At 41.1% G+C, this 17301-nt stretch overlaps 1 protein-coding gene across 1 annotated transcript in view; it reads right to left on the minus strand.

Moving 5' to 3' along the window:
• The window catches only part of ALDH1L2 (aldehyde dehydrogenase 1 family member L2), an 84838-nt gene that overhangs the window by 4625 nt on the left and 62912 nt on the right, over positions 1–17301 (minus strand). The window contains exons 18-22 of the mRNA XM_029601528.1: positions 16130–16229; positions 10288–10386; positions 6836–7001; positions 5430–5535; positions 3928–4127 (exon numbers count right to left, since the gene is read on the minus strand). Of these exons, the coding sequence (XP_029457388.1) occupies positions 3928–4127; positions 5430–5535; positions 6836–7001; positions 10288–10386; positions 16130–16229 (671 nt within the window). The remainder of the gene's footprint in view (positions 1–3927; positions 4128–5429; positions 5536–6835; positions 7002–10287; positions 10387–16129; positions 16230–17301) is intronic.

Below are 17301 nucleotides of genomic sequence, written 5' to 3' on the forward strand. Positions count from 1 at the left end.
GTCAGACGAACTGAACCAAATCACTGTGAACCTGGAAGATGTAGTAGGCCAGATTGACAAACTAAAGAGCAGCAAATCAGCTGGATCGGATGGAATGCTGAAAGAACTAAAACATGAAATTTCAGATCTATTAGTTAAAATTTGTAACCTATCATTAAAATCATCCATTGTTCATGGAGACTGAAGGGTGGCCAATATAACCCCAATATTTAAAATGGGCTCCAGGGGTGATCCAGGAAACTATAGACCAGCCTGACTTCAGTGCCAGAAATAATAGTGGAAACTAATCTAAAGATCAAAATCACAGAGCATATACAAAGACATGATTTAATGGAACACTGGCTGCATGGATTTACTCAAGGCAAGGCTTGCCTCACAAATCTTCATTTTTTTGAAGGGGTAAATAAACATGTGGATAAAGGTGAACCAGTAAGTGTAGTGTATTTGGATTTTCAGAAGGTGTTTGACAAATTCCCTCATAAGAGGCTTCTAAGAAAAGTAAAAAGTCATGGGATAGATGGTGGTGTCCTTTCATGGATTACAAACTGGTTAAAAGACAGGAAATGAGAGTAGGATTAAATGGTCAATTTTTTCAGTGGAAAAGAGTAAACAGTGGAGTGCCTAGGAGATCTGTACTTGGACCTGTGCTTTTCAATATATATTTATAAACGATCTGGAAAGGAATACGAGTGAGGTAATCAAATTAGCAGATGATACAACATTATTCAGAGTAGTTAATTCACACATGGATTGTGATAAATTGCAGGAGAACCTTTCGAGACTGGAAGATTGGGCATCCAAATAGCAGATGAAATTTAATGTGGACAAATGCAAGGTGATGCATATAGGGAAAAATAACCCTGGCTGTAGTTATACAATGTTAGGTTCCATATTAGGAACTACTACCCAGGAAACAGATCTAGGCATCATAGTGGATAACACATTGAAATCATTGGTTCAGTGTGCTGCGGCAGTCAAAGAGGCAAACAGAATGTTTGCCTCTTTGCCGCATCTCAAAAAAGATATAGTTGTGATGGACGAGGTACAGAGAAGGGCGACCAAAATGATAAAGGGGATGGAACAGCTCCCCTATGAGGAAAGGATAAAACGGTTAGGGCTGTTCAGCTTGGAAAAGAGATGGCTGAGGGGGGATATGATAGAGGTGTTTAAAATCATGAGAGGTCTAGAATGGGTAAATGTGAATCGGTTATTTATTCTTTTGGATAATCAAAGGACTAGGGGGCACTACATGAAGTTAGCAAGTAGCACATTTAAAACTAATCGTAGAAAATTCTTTTTCACTCAACACAGATCTGGAATTTGTTGCCAGAGGATTTGGTTAGTGCAGTTAGTGTAGCTGGGTTTAAAAAAGGTTTGGATAAATTATTGGAGAGAAGTCAATCGACTGCTATTAATCAAGCTGTCTTAGAGAATAGCCACTGCTATTACTGGCATCAGTAGCATGGGATCTACTTAGTGTTTGGATACTTGCTAAGTACTTGTAGCCTGGATTAGCCACTGTTGGAAACAGGATGCTGGGCTTGATGGAACCTTCGTCTGACCCAGTATGGCAATTTCTTATGTTCTTATTGCATTAATAGGCTTAGTAACATTATCATGTGCTAGGGTATAACTGGACTTCAATTTCAAAATAAGTTTACAGTCATGCATTATAAATGTGAGTGAACAAGGACCTCTTTAAATCAAGAAAATAAGGCTTCTCCTCCCTCCCCCCACTGCTTTCCCACTTCTAAATCCAAAATCTCTCCCTTAAAAGGACTGCAGAGCATAAGAAGTGCAATGCATCCTCATTTCCATTGAAAATTCCCCAAACATTTTTATTTGCTTTATTTGTTAATTTGGCTTCCAATGTAATAACATGCGCTCGGCTTTGTGCACATCAGTGTGTGGTTCTTGTGCCTGGATCTGTACTCCCCGTGTGACAAGGAGTTCTATGCACACAAACTTTATGCACAACCTTGAGAAAAAAGGGTGTGCCCAGATCAGTGCTCCTCCATGCAAATCCCGTGTTAATCAAGGCATTAGTTATAGAGATGTGCATTTTTGCATCCATTCTTTTGATTCATTTCACTGCATTTCGCAGTTAAGTGTGTAGCTAACGAATGGACGCACAAAACGAATTCTGTGTGCCTATGTGGGCGCCCATAGACGTAAGCGCACACCATTCATTTTGTGCACCCGGGGTCCATTTGTTAGATATGTGCTTAGTGACGAAACGAATCAAAGAAATGGATGCATGAATGCACATCCCTAATTAGCTATTACCCCTCCGATACAGAGACATGCATAGGTTTTACTCCTGTTTTCTTAATGCTGAAAATCTGACTCCTGGTCAGAGATAACATTTCTGGGGCTAATGGTAGTCTATGGGGCTGAACCTGGAATTTCTGATGTTGGGGGTCCTCTATGTGTGTTTGTGCACACAACTTTTATGAGTGAACTTATGTGCACAAAATGGGTTAGGAGCATAACTCCTAGCAAAACATGTGCTCCTAACTCTTAGGAGCACAACTTCTATTTATTGACTTTTTAACTAAATCATGTTTTATACTACTACTACTTAATATTTCTATAGCACTACACGACATATGCAGCACTGTACAAACACAAAAAGACAGTCCTTTCTCAACAAGACAAACATATAGGACAAGAGACTCAGTTAAAAGAAAAGAAAGTTAGTCAAGATAAAAGCAGACAATCAGGCATAAAATTTAACAGCGGTTTCAAAGAGGTGGGTCTTTAGATGGGATTTAAACATGGCAAGAGAGAGGGAGCATGACGCACCAGTTCAGGAAGACTTTTCCAAGCACACGGCACAGCCAGCTGGAAAGCACGGAGTCTGGAATTGGCAGTACAGAAGGGCACGAATAGGAGTGACTTATCTGACCAGCGGAGTGCATGAGGAGGGGTGTAGAGAGTGATAAGAGAAGAGGCAGTGAGGTGCTGCAGAGTGAAGGCATTTGTAGGTGAGAGAGAGGAGCTTGAATTGTATGCAGGAGCAGATAGGGAGCCAATGCTGCGACTTCAGAAGAAGGGGTTATGTGAGCATAGCGATTTTGGTGAAAGATAAGTCGTGCAGCTGAATTTAGGACAGATTGCAGGGGAGAGAGATGGCTTGCCAGGAGACCTGTGAGGAGCAAGTCGCAATAGTCTAAACAGGAGGAGATGAGAAAATGGAGAAGGCTTCTGGTAGTGTGTTCAGAAAGGTAGGGATGGATTTTGGTGCTGTTATAGAGAAAGAAACACATTTTAACAGAGTTTTAGATATGTGTGGAGAAGGAGAAAGAGGAATCAAAGATTATTCCTAGGTGACGGGGCTGAGGGGAATGGGAGGATGACCATGTTATCCACAGAAATGGATGGAATGGCAGTAGAGCATAAACCATGGTTCATGTTCATTAAATGGGATTTATGTGCACTATTTATTTTTTGTTTAGGTTTACATGTTTTTGGTTTTTTTCACTCCTGATGTATTTGCATACTATTAGTTTACTGCATTGAGAGTAACCTTTTTATAGTGTATGATTAAAGGGCGCCGAAGTTCAGCGCACATTGTTCACTCACATCTTATTACATCAGGCCACTAAGGTGTCATTAGAGCTCCAGGTTTGAGTAGGAGGCATGTGAATGTCTAGTGTGAGTTGATTGTGAAATTCCATGCCTAAGTGAGGGTAACATTTTATGCTTCTCAAACATGACCAGGGTGTAGACTCGCTGAACTTGAGAAATTTAGCAGCAGAGTCAATTTAATTGTTAATTATTCCTAGCAGATATGGTAGCCAAGCGCAATGAATCCCATAGTTGGGGAACTATATAGTTTCCCAAATCTGTAGCACACTTCAGTAAGCCAACAGAAACTGAGTCGAGAACAAGTCCCAAAGTAGAGAGACTGCAGTAGACACTTACCTAAGTCTTTCCCAAATCCAGATTGCTTGAATCCACCAAACGGTGCTGCAACATCAGTCTTGTTATACGTGTTAATAAAAACTGTTCCAGCATCTAGTTTTTCACTAACGTACATAGCCTTGCTAATGTCCTTTGTGAAAACCCCTGATGCTAAACCATATTCAGTGTTGTTTGCTCGCTGCAACACTCCATCAACATCTCTGTAATAAAAATAATATATACATGGCACCATTAACTCAGCAAAACTAGCTTTGAAATCATTTTTGGTATTAGAATCGCGAGTCCAATGGTGTTAAAAATGGATTCTGAGGACTTTCCCTTTCTGAATTCTCCAATATCAATCACATACTTTAGCGTGCATACATAGCCCACATGAGACACTAATTCATGTTTTAAAAATGCTCCCAAAGAGAATTAGCATTTCAAAGTTATGCTTACAGTGCTGTATGAGCAATTGTAAGTGACAACACAGGGAAGCAAAAAGCATGAATACATGGTATAAACAAGTACATAAGAAACTAGGTAGATTGCATTGCTAAGCATTTGAAGCTTTGAGATATTCATCTATTTATATTTATCTATTTTATATATTCTATCTATATATGTTAAATGTAACTTTGCTTTTTCACGTTTCAACCTTTTGTTTTGGTTACTGTTCTTGGTTCAGTTCCCCTATTCGATGTGAACCGACCTGATATGGTCTCTACCATGAAGGTCGGTATAGAAAAGTGTTAAATAAATAAATAAATAAATAAATTTCCATAAAAATCTGGTGGGGTGTATAACTAATCTTTAGCTGTGCTAATTATCTTGATGACTCCCAGAGCTACCATTTTATGGGTACAGAAATTAGTAAAAGTTAATCCAGATTTATTACAGGATACTGTGGTTCTTTTTTTAAAAAAACTTTTGGCCTGACAGTTTCCACTGGAACCTGGTCCACATGCACCTGGAGTCTGCCCAGTAGGTGTTACTGAGATCTGCTGGCTTGGATTCTTCTACCATTCAGCCCTAGCTGGTGCAAGTTGTAGAAACTGGGCTTTGGGAATTGAACTTGAAGCTCTCTGGCATGACAGCGCACCCGGTCTATCACCGAGTCACCAGGCCTTCTACTGTAGCACCTTAAAAACCACTTGAACCCTGTTTTGGCATTCCATAAGAATGTATTGGTTGCTGCATCTAGATTTAAGAATCCACAGTGGAATAGTAGAGAACTGTATAGATGTTCATGTACTATAACCATTTTAGTATGATTGATCCTATCCATTAAAGTCTGTGGCAGTTGAATCTGTATACATCAGGATGTTAAAAATCCTAGGATAATCTCAGCTATTATCCCTTTTCAGTTATTTCTATCAGTTTCTAGTCCCAAGTATTTAAAATGGTCCAAAATTTTCTGCATAAAAAGACCTATACCTATTAGTGTAGGGGAATAATGGACCAAAATAGTAGGCTTGAAGGTTTGAATCAGACCGTAACTTTAAACAGAGACTAAAACATACCCATCCTTAAATTTAGAAATAACCATAACAGGGCCAAAGGATTCTTCCTGCGCGAGGTACATATGGTCTTCCACCTCCGTGAAGACTGTTGGTTCCATGAAGAAACCTGCAGACAAACAGGTTGTAGGTGAGACCGCCTGACTGCGCAATCTTAATACATTCCTGACTGACAGAAGAGAGACAACAGACAGTAAAACCCTTTTCTAGTGCAGATTTATTCTCCCATTTGTAGCTCAAACCTTTCCTATTTCTTACTGAGAGCGCTACTGGAAAAATAGTAGATCAGAAAAATCTCACGATGTTGTCTAGCAGATACAGATTTTCAGTCGTCCCTTTCCTTGCAAAAAGTTTCTTGTATTTCTTTCCTCCCATTTCTTTTTAACATTTTAGAATTATTATTTTTTTTTTTTTTTGGACTAGAGCTACCAGGCTTGTTTTCTGTTTCCGCCCAATGCATCTGCAGAGGCTCTTGACTTCACTTCTCATCCGTGTTCTGTTACCGGCGAGTTTTATGAGGCAGGAGTTGCCTGGCACAAAGTACAGAAATCCAGGAAAGGCCCTGCATCCCCAAAATTAATCAATTACACTAAGGGGTGCGAACCCTATTGCAAGCAGTTAATGCGTGAACTAGCTTGAATAGTGTTATTGTAAAATGCATGTTAATGTGCATTCATTTTCTTTTCATTGCTATATTTCCTATTTGCATTTATTTTCTGTATTTATTACTATATCTCATATTTGTTTTTGAACATTGTATATCAAGTATATTTTTGTAATCCACCCTGAATGGAATCCTGATTTTTTAACAGATGGAATATAAATGAAATAAGATGCAAAACAGCTCATTACCCATTAGCACAGCAAAAAGGTTCATGTGCAAAATGCTTCACAGACAAGTGAATGCATAAAAAATTAACTATGTGTAGTTAGGTTTTTGTGATGCCGTCCGCATGTACTTTAGTGTCTGCGGTAACATGTGCCTCATTTGCATCTCATTAACTCTGGCCATTAATACACATGGAAAAACCCCATGTTTACCCATGTTAATCGTCAACATTAGTGTACGTCAGTACATGGACTCTCTAAATTAAAGACAGGCAACTTCAGTCCTCCAGTGCCACAAGGCAATCAGGTTTTCAGGATATCCGCAAAGAATATGCATGAGATACATTTGTATGCAGAGGAGGCAATGCTTGCAGATGCAACTCAAGAATATTCAGTATGGATATCTTGAAAACCCAACAGCCATGCGGCCCTCTGCCCCTTTCGGTCTATCTAAAGGTTCCTTAACATTTTGCTGTTGTGATCAATAAGCCCTCCTACGTGTTCGCACCACCAGCATAAAAGACCACAGTGATAGCCAAACTTCCTTTTCGGGTCTTACATAACACACATGTTCTCTTTACCAGCTCTGGGTACTTGTCTTCCTCCATACACCAGGACTGCGCCTTCTTTCACCCCAGTCTCGCAGTATTCCAGCAGCTTTTCCAGGTGTGCCCTGTGGTTCTGTGGGCCGTGATCAGTCGATCTGTCCAGGGGGTCACCAATTTTCATCTTTTTTATTTCTTCTACCTACAGCATTGCCAAGTTGCAGACCCACATGAACAAAAAATGCAAAATAAGTCAGATCTCTTCTTGTTGTGACTTGGATCAGAGTCTGTATACGTATTACTTTTCTTTTTCACATTGGAGCAGATTTTCAAAGCCCTACGCAGGTAAATCCAGGAGGATTTCACGTGCCGGGCCTATTTTCAAAAGGCCCAGTGGTGCACATAAAGCCCCGGGGCACATGTAAGTCCCGGGGCTTGAAAAAATGGGTGGTGCTGGGGTGTGGTCAGAGGCCTCTCCACGGCCACTGGACCGAGCTTCTTTCTGTAGACTAGATCAGTGCATCTCAACCCAATCCTCGGGGCACACCAAGCCAGTCAAGTTTTCAGGATATCCACAATGAATATAAATGAGATAGATTTGCATGCACAGCTTCCATTGTATGCAAATCTTTCTCATGTATATTCATTGTGGATATCCTGAAAACCTGATTGTTAGGTGTGCCCTTAGGACTGGGTTGAGAAGCACTAGGCTAGAGCACACAACAGCTTATTGTTGGCTGTATATTTCTTGGCTTCTCTTATGGACTTGTCTCCATTATTGTTTTCTTTATGGTGTCAATGTTTTAATATATCCTGTAGTTGTTTTTTTTTGGGGGCTATGTTAAATTACTGAAAGCAAAAGTACTGTCAAACTTTTTATTTTAGGTGATTCAGGTGATGGATAAACACAGCATTAAGACTTTTTTTTTCCTTTTTAGTCTGGCGAAGATACTAGTATTGAAAATGTCTGAAAGTTGTTCCTGCTAGTCACTCCTGTAATTGTGAATCTAAGTAAAGCACAGTGCCACCATGCTGATCCTCAACACAACCCCATGCAGACATCACGGTATACAGTGATGTTTGCTGAAGAGCAGAAGCAAGCAAAATGAGTTAACAAACTGGAGTAGTCTACACTTTCAGCATAACATAAAGGCGGCACATTTCCTTACATTGCAGGCACGTATCTCCGTAGCAGTGTAAAAATTCATTCTGACAGTTAAGGCATATTGGGTAGCTCAGAGCTTTCTTTTCTCCTGCTGATTGGCATCAGTAGTCAGCCCCTTTGATTTTTTTCAAAATTGGAATATTGTAGTTCCTTATTGTAGGGATTACCAAATACTAAAATCCAAAGAATATAAATCATTCAGAACACTGAGGCCTATTGCTTACTGGCAGGAGTTGCAGAGACGTCATTAGCTCCTAATTAAGTTTAGGGCTGAATGTAAGCATTTGGTGATTGGTTTTTATTTTATTTTATATAATTCTAGCCCAAGCTATCTTTCAGAAAAGTTAGTATGTCAGGTCACTTCCCTGCTCACTGAGATCCTCCTAAGGGAATTATTTAAAGTGCCCTTCATCCATTAGATTTGCACTTAGAAACAGCCTTTTCAGCTCTGGCTTCCACACGTGGGAATGAACTGTGTGTAGGTGACGAGCTCTTCAATTTCAGAAGGGGTTCAAGACTTGGTCATTTCTGGCCACCTTTAATAGTTAAGGTCCTCTCTTTATTGATTTGGATTAAGAAATTCACCCAAGCATTTAATTGGAAAATTACAACTATTTTCAGTTTTTATAGTTAGGGTTAAGTTATAATACGATATTTGTAGACTTTTGATTATTGTTATAATACTGATCATGCATGGCAAGATTTCTATATTTTCTTTATGTTTTCATATTTTATTTTAAATAATTGCAGGATGTGATTATTATTAGAGGTATTTATAGATTATGTATGTATGTTAGCATTTTATTTTTACTCTGTTTTATTATCATGGATACATTGTAATTTTATCTTGTGTTTCTATATACTGTTGTACTCCAGGTGGACAAATATATAAACAAACACATTTCCTAGTCTTCTCTTTTAAGCATTGGTTGCTTCCATTGCTATGAATTTGAGGCTGACCCTGTTCTCCTGAATGAATTTGGCTGAAACTGGAACCTCAGGGGCTCTCCTACCAATTTTCAGCCAAATCCATCCACAGGGAGGGCACCCGTTATGTGCCTATGAAGGGACAGACACGGCGACAGCGATAGGCACTTTGCACTGATGAAACACCTAAAATCAGACAGTATGGCCTTAACAAAAATGTGCAAAGCTTGTAAAAGATTAACTAGGTAAGAGTTTGAAAATGACATCAAGACCTCTGATTCACTTGCCTGTATGCAGTGTCAAGGGAAGAGCATACAAATCTGTAGGAATGAAACCCACCTAACAATGTTTCCCAAGATGTTCAAATCTGCTACAAGCTCTCCCACAGCCTAGGATTATTTATTTTATTATTTTATTTTTAATTTTTATAGGTTCTTATAGAGACTATAAATCACTCCGGTTTACATATAACGATAAACTGCCCAACAGAGATAAGGGGGCTTTACATAGAACAGTGGTACATATGGAACATTATAACTGGATGACAATTTAACATAATGATAATAAATAATATAGAATAGTTTTACTTGTAATTAATAAAATTATGTAATATAAACTGTATAATTTAAATATTTAACTTGGATATAGTGACATATTAACCATGCCAAATATAAATAATAAGATAAAATGAATTTTGAACTTAGAAATTGTATTTTATTACACCCGTCCTTGCTATTTCTGTGATCTGGGCTTGTGAACCTAAACCAGGCCATCGGAGCTCCTGTCTTCACTGAGTGACGAGAGAAGATACTGTCGAGGCTTGGAGGCTGTATGAGCAGTAGTGGAGAGACTGTGATGCAGGAGAAGGATATGGAGGTCCTGAACAGCCGAATGATGGTATTGGGGTGAAAGGAGCTGGAGGGATAGGCCTTCTGGGAGGAAAGAGGGTGAACCAAAGATGCTTTGCGAATGAGAAGTAGTAGCTATGTTGGAGGGAGATAAGTGAGGAGAGTTTTTGCAAAATGGAGATAGCAAGTAAGAATTTGAGAAGGACGGCAAATAACGGGAGAAAAGTGGCAGTGAGTATCATGTGACAGTTTGGGAGCGACACTCAGATGGTTCCAGTTTGTACTGCAAATGATGTATATAGTGCTACTAAATGGGCTTTAATTGTTGGATTGTTGCTGGGTTATAGAAACTACTTAATAAAAACTCACACAGATTAGTCCGGATTCTAAAGCCATAACTGCACACCATATTTTGGCAGGAAATAAGATATCAGATGCAAAAAAAACCCAAAAACATTTAGTTCCTGTAACCAATTGCAACTGTCCCTACTGTAAAAAAAATACTTCATGTAATTACAACTAAATTTAAAACAAATTAAATGTCTTACCACTCTTCTCACAAATTCATCATGAATTGACTCTTCGACAAATAGTCGGCCTGCTGCAATACAATTTTCTCCCTTGTTGAAGTACACAGCTCCCATGCCCTTTAGAAGAAAAGGGGAAACAAGCATGCAGAACAAATAGTGTTAGTATTGTACAGATCCACAAAATGGTGTAATTCAGCAAGGCTCATGGGCCTACATATAGCACCCATATAACCTAACTGGACCTAACCAGGCCTGAACTGCTGCTTCTGCAAATGTTTACACAGGAAGGAAGCCCTCAGACTCACTGGCTCCTGTCTTATTGGCTGTTGCCAGATGCCACAAATATTTAGAACCCAACCACTTACAAAATCTAGCCCAATACTAAAACGGTGCAAAAATAATTTTTATTTTGCAAGATTGTACACAAATTCCTGCATTGCTTGCAAATTAACAAAAATAACTATGTATATAAAAAATTATAAAAACAATGCTAGGAATGCCTAAAAATCGAGGTTGTCATATTCAGTATTGCAATACCATCTACATATATCAGATGTCGGCTCAAAACTTACAGCACAAATGTTTTCTGGACATATATGCATGTCGCATAATCTGATGCTAATGAAATGTGAAAATGCAGTGGTCAAGCCATTTGCATTGGTTTCCTCAGCATCAAAATGATATAATACCCTATCTTGTAGCTTCTTTCATGCAACTACCACATATGCCAAAGAACTCAGCAAGTTTGATACAGATGAAAATATAGCTACATTTGTCAGCACAAGTCTTTTGGGTCTCCTTGTGGCCAAACTTGCATGCAGTAACATTTGCAGAAGGTGATATGCCCAGCAAATGAGAAAAGAAGATTATCTTCCTTTTGCCTAAGTCATTCCCAACTTTATTTATTGTAAAGTGTGCTATCTTAGTTATACCACAGAATGCAATAACTTTTCATGAGAGAGAGAGAGAGAGAGAGAGAACCTAGCCATAATGCCCTGACCCTAGATAGGTATTTATATCTCTATAGGAGGCCCACCTAGTTACTCGAGGTGAGGTTTAGGTATTAGTGTAGGGGTTAGGAGCCACTTTGACATTCAGAGTGAGATGTACAAACAGAACAGTACACTCTTGTGAAAATTTGATGTCCTTCGGAGTGAGGAAACTCCCACAAAGATGAGATTTGTACAATGTTCTCTCAACCTAGCTTGATGTTACCCAGGTAGAGAGTCCATCAAGCTAGGTTGAGAGAACATTGTACATATCTCATCTTTGTGAGAGTTTCCTCACTCTGAAGTGTGGGGAGGGGGAGGAGTCGGCCGCGGCACTGCTGCTGGCGGCAATAATGTGAGGAGCATTATCGCCGGCAGTAGCATGGCGAATAGCTACGGTGTAGCTATTTGCTGTGAAAGGCTGCAGCCGGCCGCACTGTGGCCGGCGAAATTGCACTGCTGTGGTGTGAACGGCTGCGGCTTCTCAGGCCCGCCCCCCTACTTCGCCCCCACCCCTTTTTTCACGGGATTCATCATTCCGCGAGGAATGATGAATCCTGCCCTTAACTTGTTTAAATAGCTTATGTTTCTTGGCAAAAGTTTTAGTTCAATCTTGCATATCAAAGAGGTTCAGATGAAACATTTGTCATTGTGGCTTATGGATCTGACAAATACACGGACAACTTGGAGGATCTGTTCTCGCTTTAATTAAGGGGGAGATTAGAAGGGCAGTACGACTGTTTTCACAAGCTCTCCTACACAAGATATGGCACCAAGTTTTCTCCAATTCCACCCTCTTGCATCAGCATCTCTGCCTGAAGGATGGTGCTGTAAAGTTCTTTCTGTACAAATCCTTTTTGGGGAGGGGGATCATTTTCCCATTAATGAATCCTTCCCTCCCCAGCCCCTACCAGGTAGCATGCCCAGGCAGTTGTAGGAACCTTTGCCACCACCTCTAATTCGCATCCTCACTGCAGCTGCTCGTTTGCCAGCACAGTCTCAGCAATCAGCTTCCCTCCCTCTAACTCTGTGTTGCATCCAGGCCTAATCAGCAGCCATGGACTGGTGGCCCAGTCCCTTCATCCACAAATCTTACATCCTACTCCAGTGATGAGCAGAAGAGCACCCTCTTCTGCTCATCACTGGAGTAGGATGTAAGATTTGTGGATGAAGGGACTGGGCCACCAGTCCATGGCTGCTGATTGAATGCAAAATCCTTTGAGCTCAAAGGTACATATTTTATTTCTCTGCTAGCAAAATAGAGCCGTCAGGCACAGCTCCTGCACGTGCACACTGAGGCCCCGAATCTCGCCATCTCCCCTTGGTTACCTTGTCCAGTGTGTGAGTTTCCCCAGCCCTATGTCTATGTCGCTTAATTTTCCTACACCACTGTCTGCCAGGGCCTGGCTTTACTCCGGTCCCCTGTACAGTAGCTTGTGACACATCAGCGTTTACAGAGATCGGCTTTAAGGCCGAATGTCCCATCTACTCTGCACCCCTTCTGGTCTTCATGCCGCATGACAGAGGTAAGATGCTCAAAAAATATACCACACATACCAAAGAAATTAGCTCAAAATCCCATAAGTGAAAAAGGCCAAAGATTTCCCATAGCTGCTCAAAAAATGTAGCCAATTGGGCGTGAAAACCGCTATCTGGCAACACTGGAGGTAATGGCTTGTTGGATAAGACACTGAGTAAATTGTAAATGAACTATCTATATGCTAAAGGACTTACATGAGAAAGAAAGAGACACAGAATGACCTAATTACAGCCTTTGTCTAACAAAGATTAAATCCATCAAGAATAATCACTAAACAAGAAGACAGTTATTAGGAGTGTGCTTTAGTTTGCAACGTATTGGCAATCCGCAACGTATAAGGCCATATTCGTTGTATTCGTGGGGAAGATAAACGTATCGCGATTCCCACGAATACAACGAATCTTCACCGAATTATTCGGCCATCTAAAGGAGCGAATTTAAACAAAACCCTCACCCTCCTGACCCCCCCTAAGACTTGTCAAAACTCCCTGGTGGTCCAGCGGGGGTCCGGAAGCCACTCATGCCGTCGGCTGCTGGTATTCAAAATGGCGCCGATAGCCCCTGTGACATAGTAAGGGCAAAGGCTATCGTCCCTGGTGGTCCAGCCGGGGTCTGGGAGCGATCTCCTGCACTCGGGCCGTCGGCTGCCAGTATTCAAAATGGCACCGATGGCCTTTGCTCCTACCATGTGACAGGAGCCGACCAATGGCACCGGTAGCCCCTGTGACATAGTAAGGTCAAAGGCTATCGGCGCCATTTGGAATACCGGCAGCTGACGGCGTGAGTGCAGTAGATGGCTCCCGGACCCCCGCTGGACCACCAGGGAATTTTGGCAAGTCTTGGGGGGGTCAGGAGGGTGGGGGGTTGTAGTTAATTAAATTTTAGCTGGGAAACGAATAAGAATGGAACGCATGAACGGATCGGGGCCCCCCCTTGCCAAATGCAACGTATCTGCCCCCCCACAAATATGAATACCGAATGCAACGTATGCGGTCCCTCTGCACATCTCTAACTGTTATTAACTTGGAGGAAACCTGCTTTTGACTTTTATAAATATTACTTTAGAATATCTGCAGAATATGCACTAGAGATGTGAATCGTGTCCTCGATCGTCTTAACGATCGATTTCGGCTGGGAGGGGGAGGGAATCGTATTGTTGCCGTTTGGGTGTTTAAAATATCGTGAAAATCGTTAAAATCGTGAGCCGGCACACTAAAACCCCCTAAAACCCACCCCCGACCCATTAAATTAAATCCCCCACCCAAAATGCCTTAATACTTCATCAACTTTGGGAGGGAAGTACTTACTTGCCCTAAACCAATGGCAGGAAAACCGGCACACTAAAACCCCCTAAAACCCACCCCCGACCCTTTAAATTAAATCCCCCACCCTCCCAAACCCCCCCAAATGCCTTAAATTACCTGGGGGTCCAGCGGCGGTCCGGAACGGGTTCCTGCAATTGAATTGTGTTGTCTTCAGCCGGCGCCATTTTGCAAAATGGCGGCCGCAAAATGGCGGCGGCCATTTTGCAAAATGGCGCCCGCTGAAGACAACACAATTCAATTGCAGGAGCCCGTTCCGGACCGCTGCTGGACCCCCAGGTAATTTAAGGCATTTGGGGGGGGTTCGGGAGGGTGGGGGATTTAATTTAAAGGGTCGGGGGTGGGTTTTAGGGGGTTTTAGTGTGCCGGTTTTCCTGCCATTGGTTTAGGGCAAGTAAGTAAGTTCCTGCCCTCCCCCTTCCCCCGATTTACGATTTTTTAACGATAAATCGGGGGAATTAGTATTGTATCGTGGCCCTAACGATTTTTGACGATTTAAAATATATCGGACGATATTTTAAATCGTCAAAAAACGATTCACATCCCTAATATGCACTATTCAGCCTGGAGTTTAGCAAATCAATAAGGGCAGTGGCACTTACCGTGCATTTTAAATATCAATCTTGATGAATAAAAAGATGATAACTGATTATGACAGCAATGGCACATGGAAACTGATCAGTTTTATAAGTTATAAATTTAAATTTTTATTTTCCAGCTAATTAGGGGTTCTTATGAGGGAACAGAAAAATCAGCATTTTCATGGCTAGGCACCTGTTCTGGTTCAGTCAGTTACCTTCTTTTCCATAACCATAACACAAATGTACAGCCAAAGCAAAACGGTACTCACACTTCCAGTAACCAGCACCATCACTCACTTTCTCCCAGTATCAGCACAGGCTCCCCCACCTAGCAATCTCCAATCCCGAAGGCACAAGTCCTGTTCCCTCACATGACCTCAGCCTTACCACTCTCTCTTCTCACCAGCCTGTCTTCCCCTCTTTCTACCACTCTTGCTCATTGTGTCCTCTTACCACCAGCCCTGATGCTGGCCCCTTGGGAACAGCTGTGCAGTGGTGCTGTCAGAGAGAAGAGAATGGAGACCCGCCATCTGGGGGCAGCTGAGGAGCTGTCAGAGCGGAAAAGGCACAAAAACAGGGTGGAGGATCTAAGATAGGCAAGGGGAGGTGTAAGAGAATAGTAGGAGCAGTGGTGTTTTTCTGGTGTTGATCCCTGCTTTATCAGTGTCCATCAGTTAAAACCTGAAAACAGAAGCCCTGGGTATAGACTAACAGATTTATTGAGGCATATGTTTTTGAGGACATGAATCTACACTCACTGCCAGATGCTTTATTTTTGGTTTGATAATCTACTTCAATCCACTGTGAACTGTGTAATATGCAGAATACAAATTCATTAAATAAAATACAAATATTTAATTTTATGTATACAAAGTGGACAGTATGCTCAGCACTTTTGAAAGGTAAATACGATAGAGCTGCCAACCTGGGAGAGACTAACAGTCCATCCTGCCTCTGAGAGCAGTAAGCAGTAGATGCCTGCAGGAAGCACATAAAAAAATAAAATGTGTCCAGTGACTCATCCCTTTTCCAGTTCCAGGGTCCAGTAAACCCTTCACTTTATTCTTAACAGTTTAAAATTATGCTTACTGATTAACAGATCTTTGGATCCCCTTTTTGAACCCAGTAAGTCTTACCAGTTATGTGAGGACGTGCATCCTTTTTATTTGTTTTAAACCTGCCACCAACTAAGTCAAGGCAGGGAGAGATGAATAATAAACAGGAGCCATACAGGTGCAAGGAGTAAGGGAACAGAATAATTCTGAGTTCTTTCTCCCTTTGCCTGGTAGTCACTGTCCTGAAATTAATGCAAATGAGGTTTCACTTTGGAAAGGAAATTGGTCATTTTTCAGTAGGTATGGAGAAACCACCTATCTTTTTTTTTTTTTTTTAAGAGACAGAATATATTGCACATTAAAGAGGCCTTACCATTCTCACAGCTTTGTCAAGGTCACAGTCACTGAAGATGATAAGTGGAGATTTCCCTCCCAGTTCCAGTGAGACTTTTTTCAGGTTACTGACAGCACAGCTAGGAAAACAAGGTTGCAAAAAAACTCAAAACAAACCCATTAACATTCAGTGATTTGAAAACAATCCCTCAGTTTATGCACACATCAGAGGAGCTGTAAGTGCATGTAATCCCAGACTCTACTATTAGGTAGGTAATTGCTTTCAACTGCAGTTAGATGTCCTGAGCTACAGCAATGGACATCTAGCAAGAGCAGCTACGTTTCCAAGCCCACCACCAAAAAAAAGATTGTTGCTGCTGGAAAATAGAAATCAAACAAAAGGTTTAAAAAAAGTGATTTAAATTTGTTTCCACAGTATTTTTAAACTATGCCAGCAGGTTTTTCCCACAACTGCATACTGAATCTTGAATCTGATTGTTAAGGAGAAAAAAATGTTATGAAGAAATGCCTTCATTTTTTTGTTTTGTTTTGTTTTAAAGATAGTCAAGTACTGAACATATCGGGGGCACATTCAGTAAGTTGTTGAACAGATAATTTGTCCTGGATATTCAGTGGGATAAACATCCCACTAAATGTCCCTGATTAACGTTATTCAGTTAACTGTAGTCAGATAACTTTCAATCTAACCAGGCAGATTTTGAATATAACCGATTATAAAGTTATCCGGCTATAATTGGCTGGATAACTTTAGTCTTAACCGGCTATATTAAAAAAGAATACAGTCGGTTAAGAGGAGTAGTAAATCTTAAAAAAAAAACCCAACCTATAAATAAAGATCGCAGGCCTACTTCCCCAACAGATTCAATGCTTGGCCGCCTACAACACTCCCTCCCCCCCCCCCCAAAAAAAAACAACAAATCCATCCTTTTGTTTAGAAACCTAAGCCATGGCTGGTCCCAATTTCACCCCTTCCCCCATAGCCTCCCACAGGCTTCTACGCGTAGCTGCTAAGCGGTGTCAGAAGCCACGGGCCCGGCTCACGGTGGGAGGGCATAGGTTTGGGGTCAGATAAGGGGGAAGACATAACTTTAGACCTGTTCTTGGGCACTTCTAGAGTTAGGCCAAAAACTTATCTGGGTAACTCTTAATAGTGGAATTAGACAGATACATTATTCGCCTAACTCTGCCCCT

The sequence above is a fragment of the Rhinatrema bivittatum genome, chromosome 4 (assembly GCF_901001135.1).
Source record: "Rhinatrema bivittatum chromosome 4, aRhiBiv1.1, whole genome shotgun sequence".
Lineage (NCBI taxonomy): Eukaryota > Metazoa > Chordata > Amphibia > Gymnophiona > Rhinatrematidae > Rhinatrema > Rhinatrema bivittatum.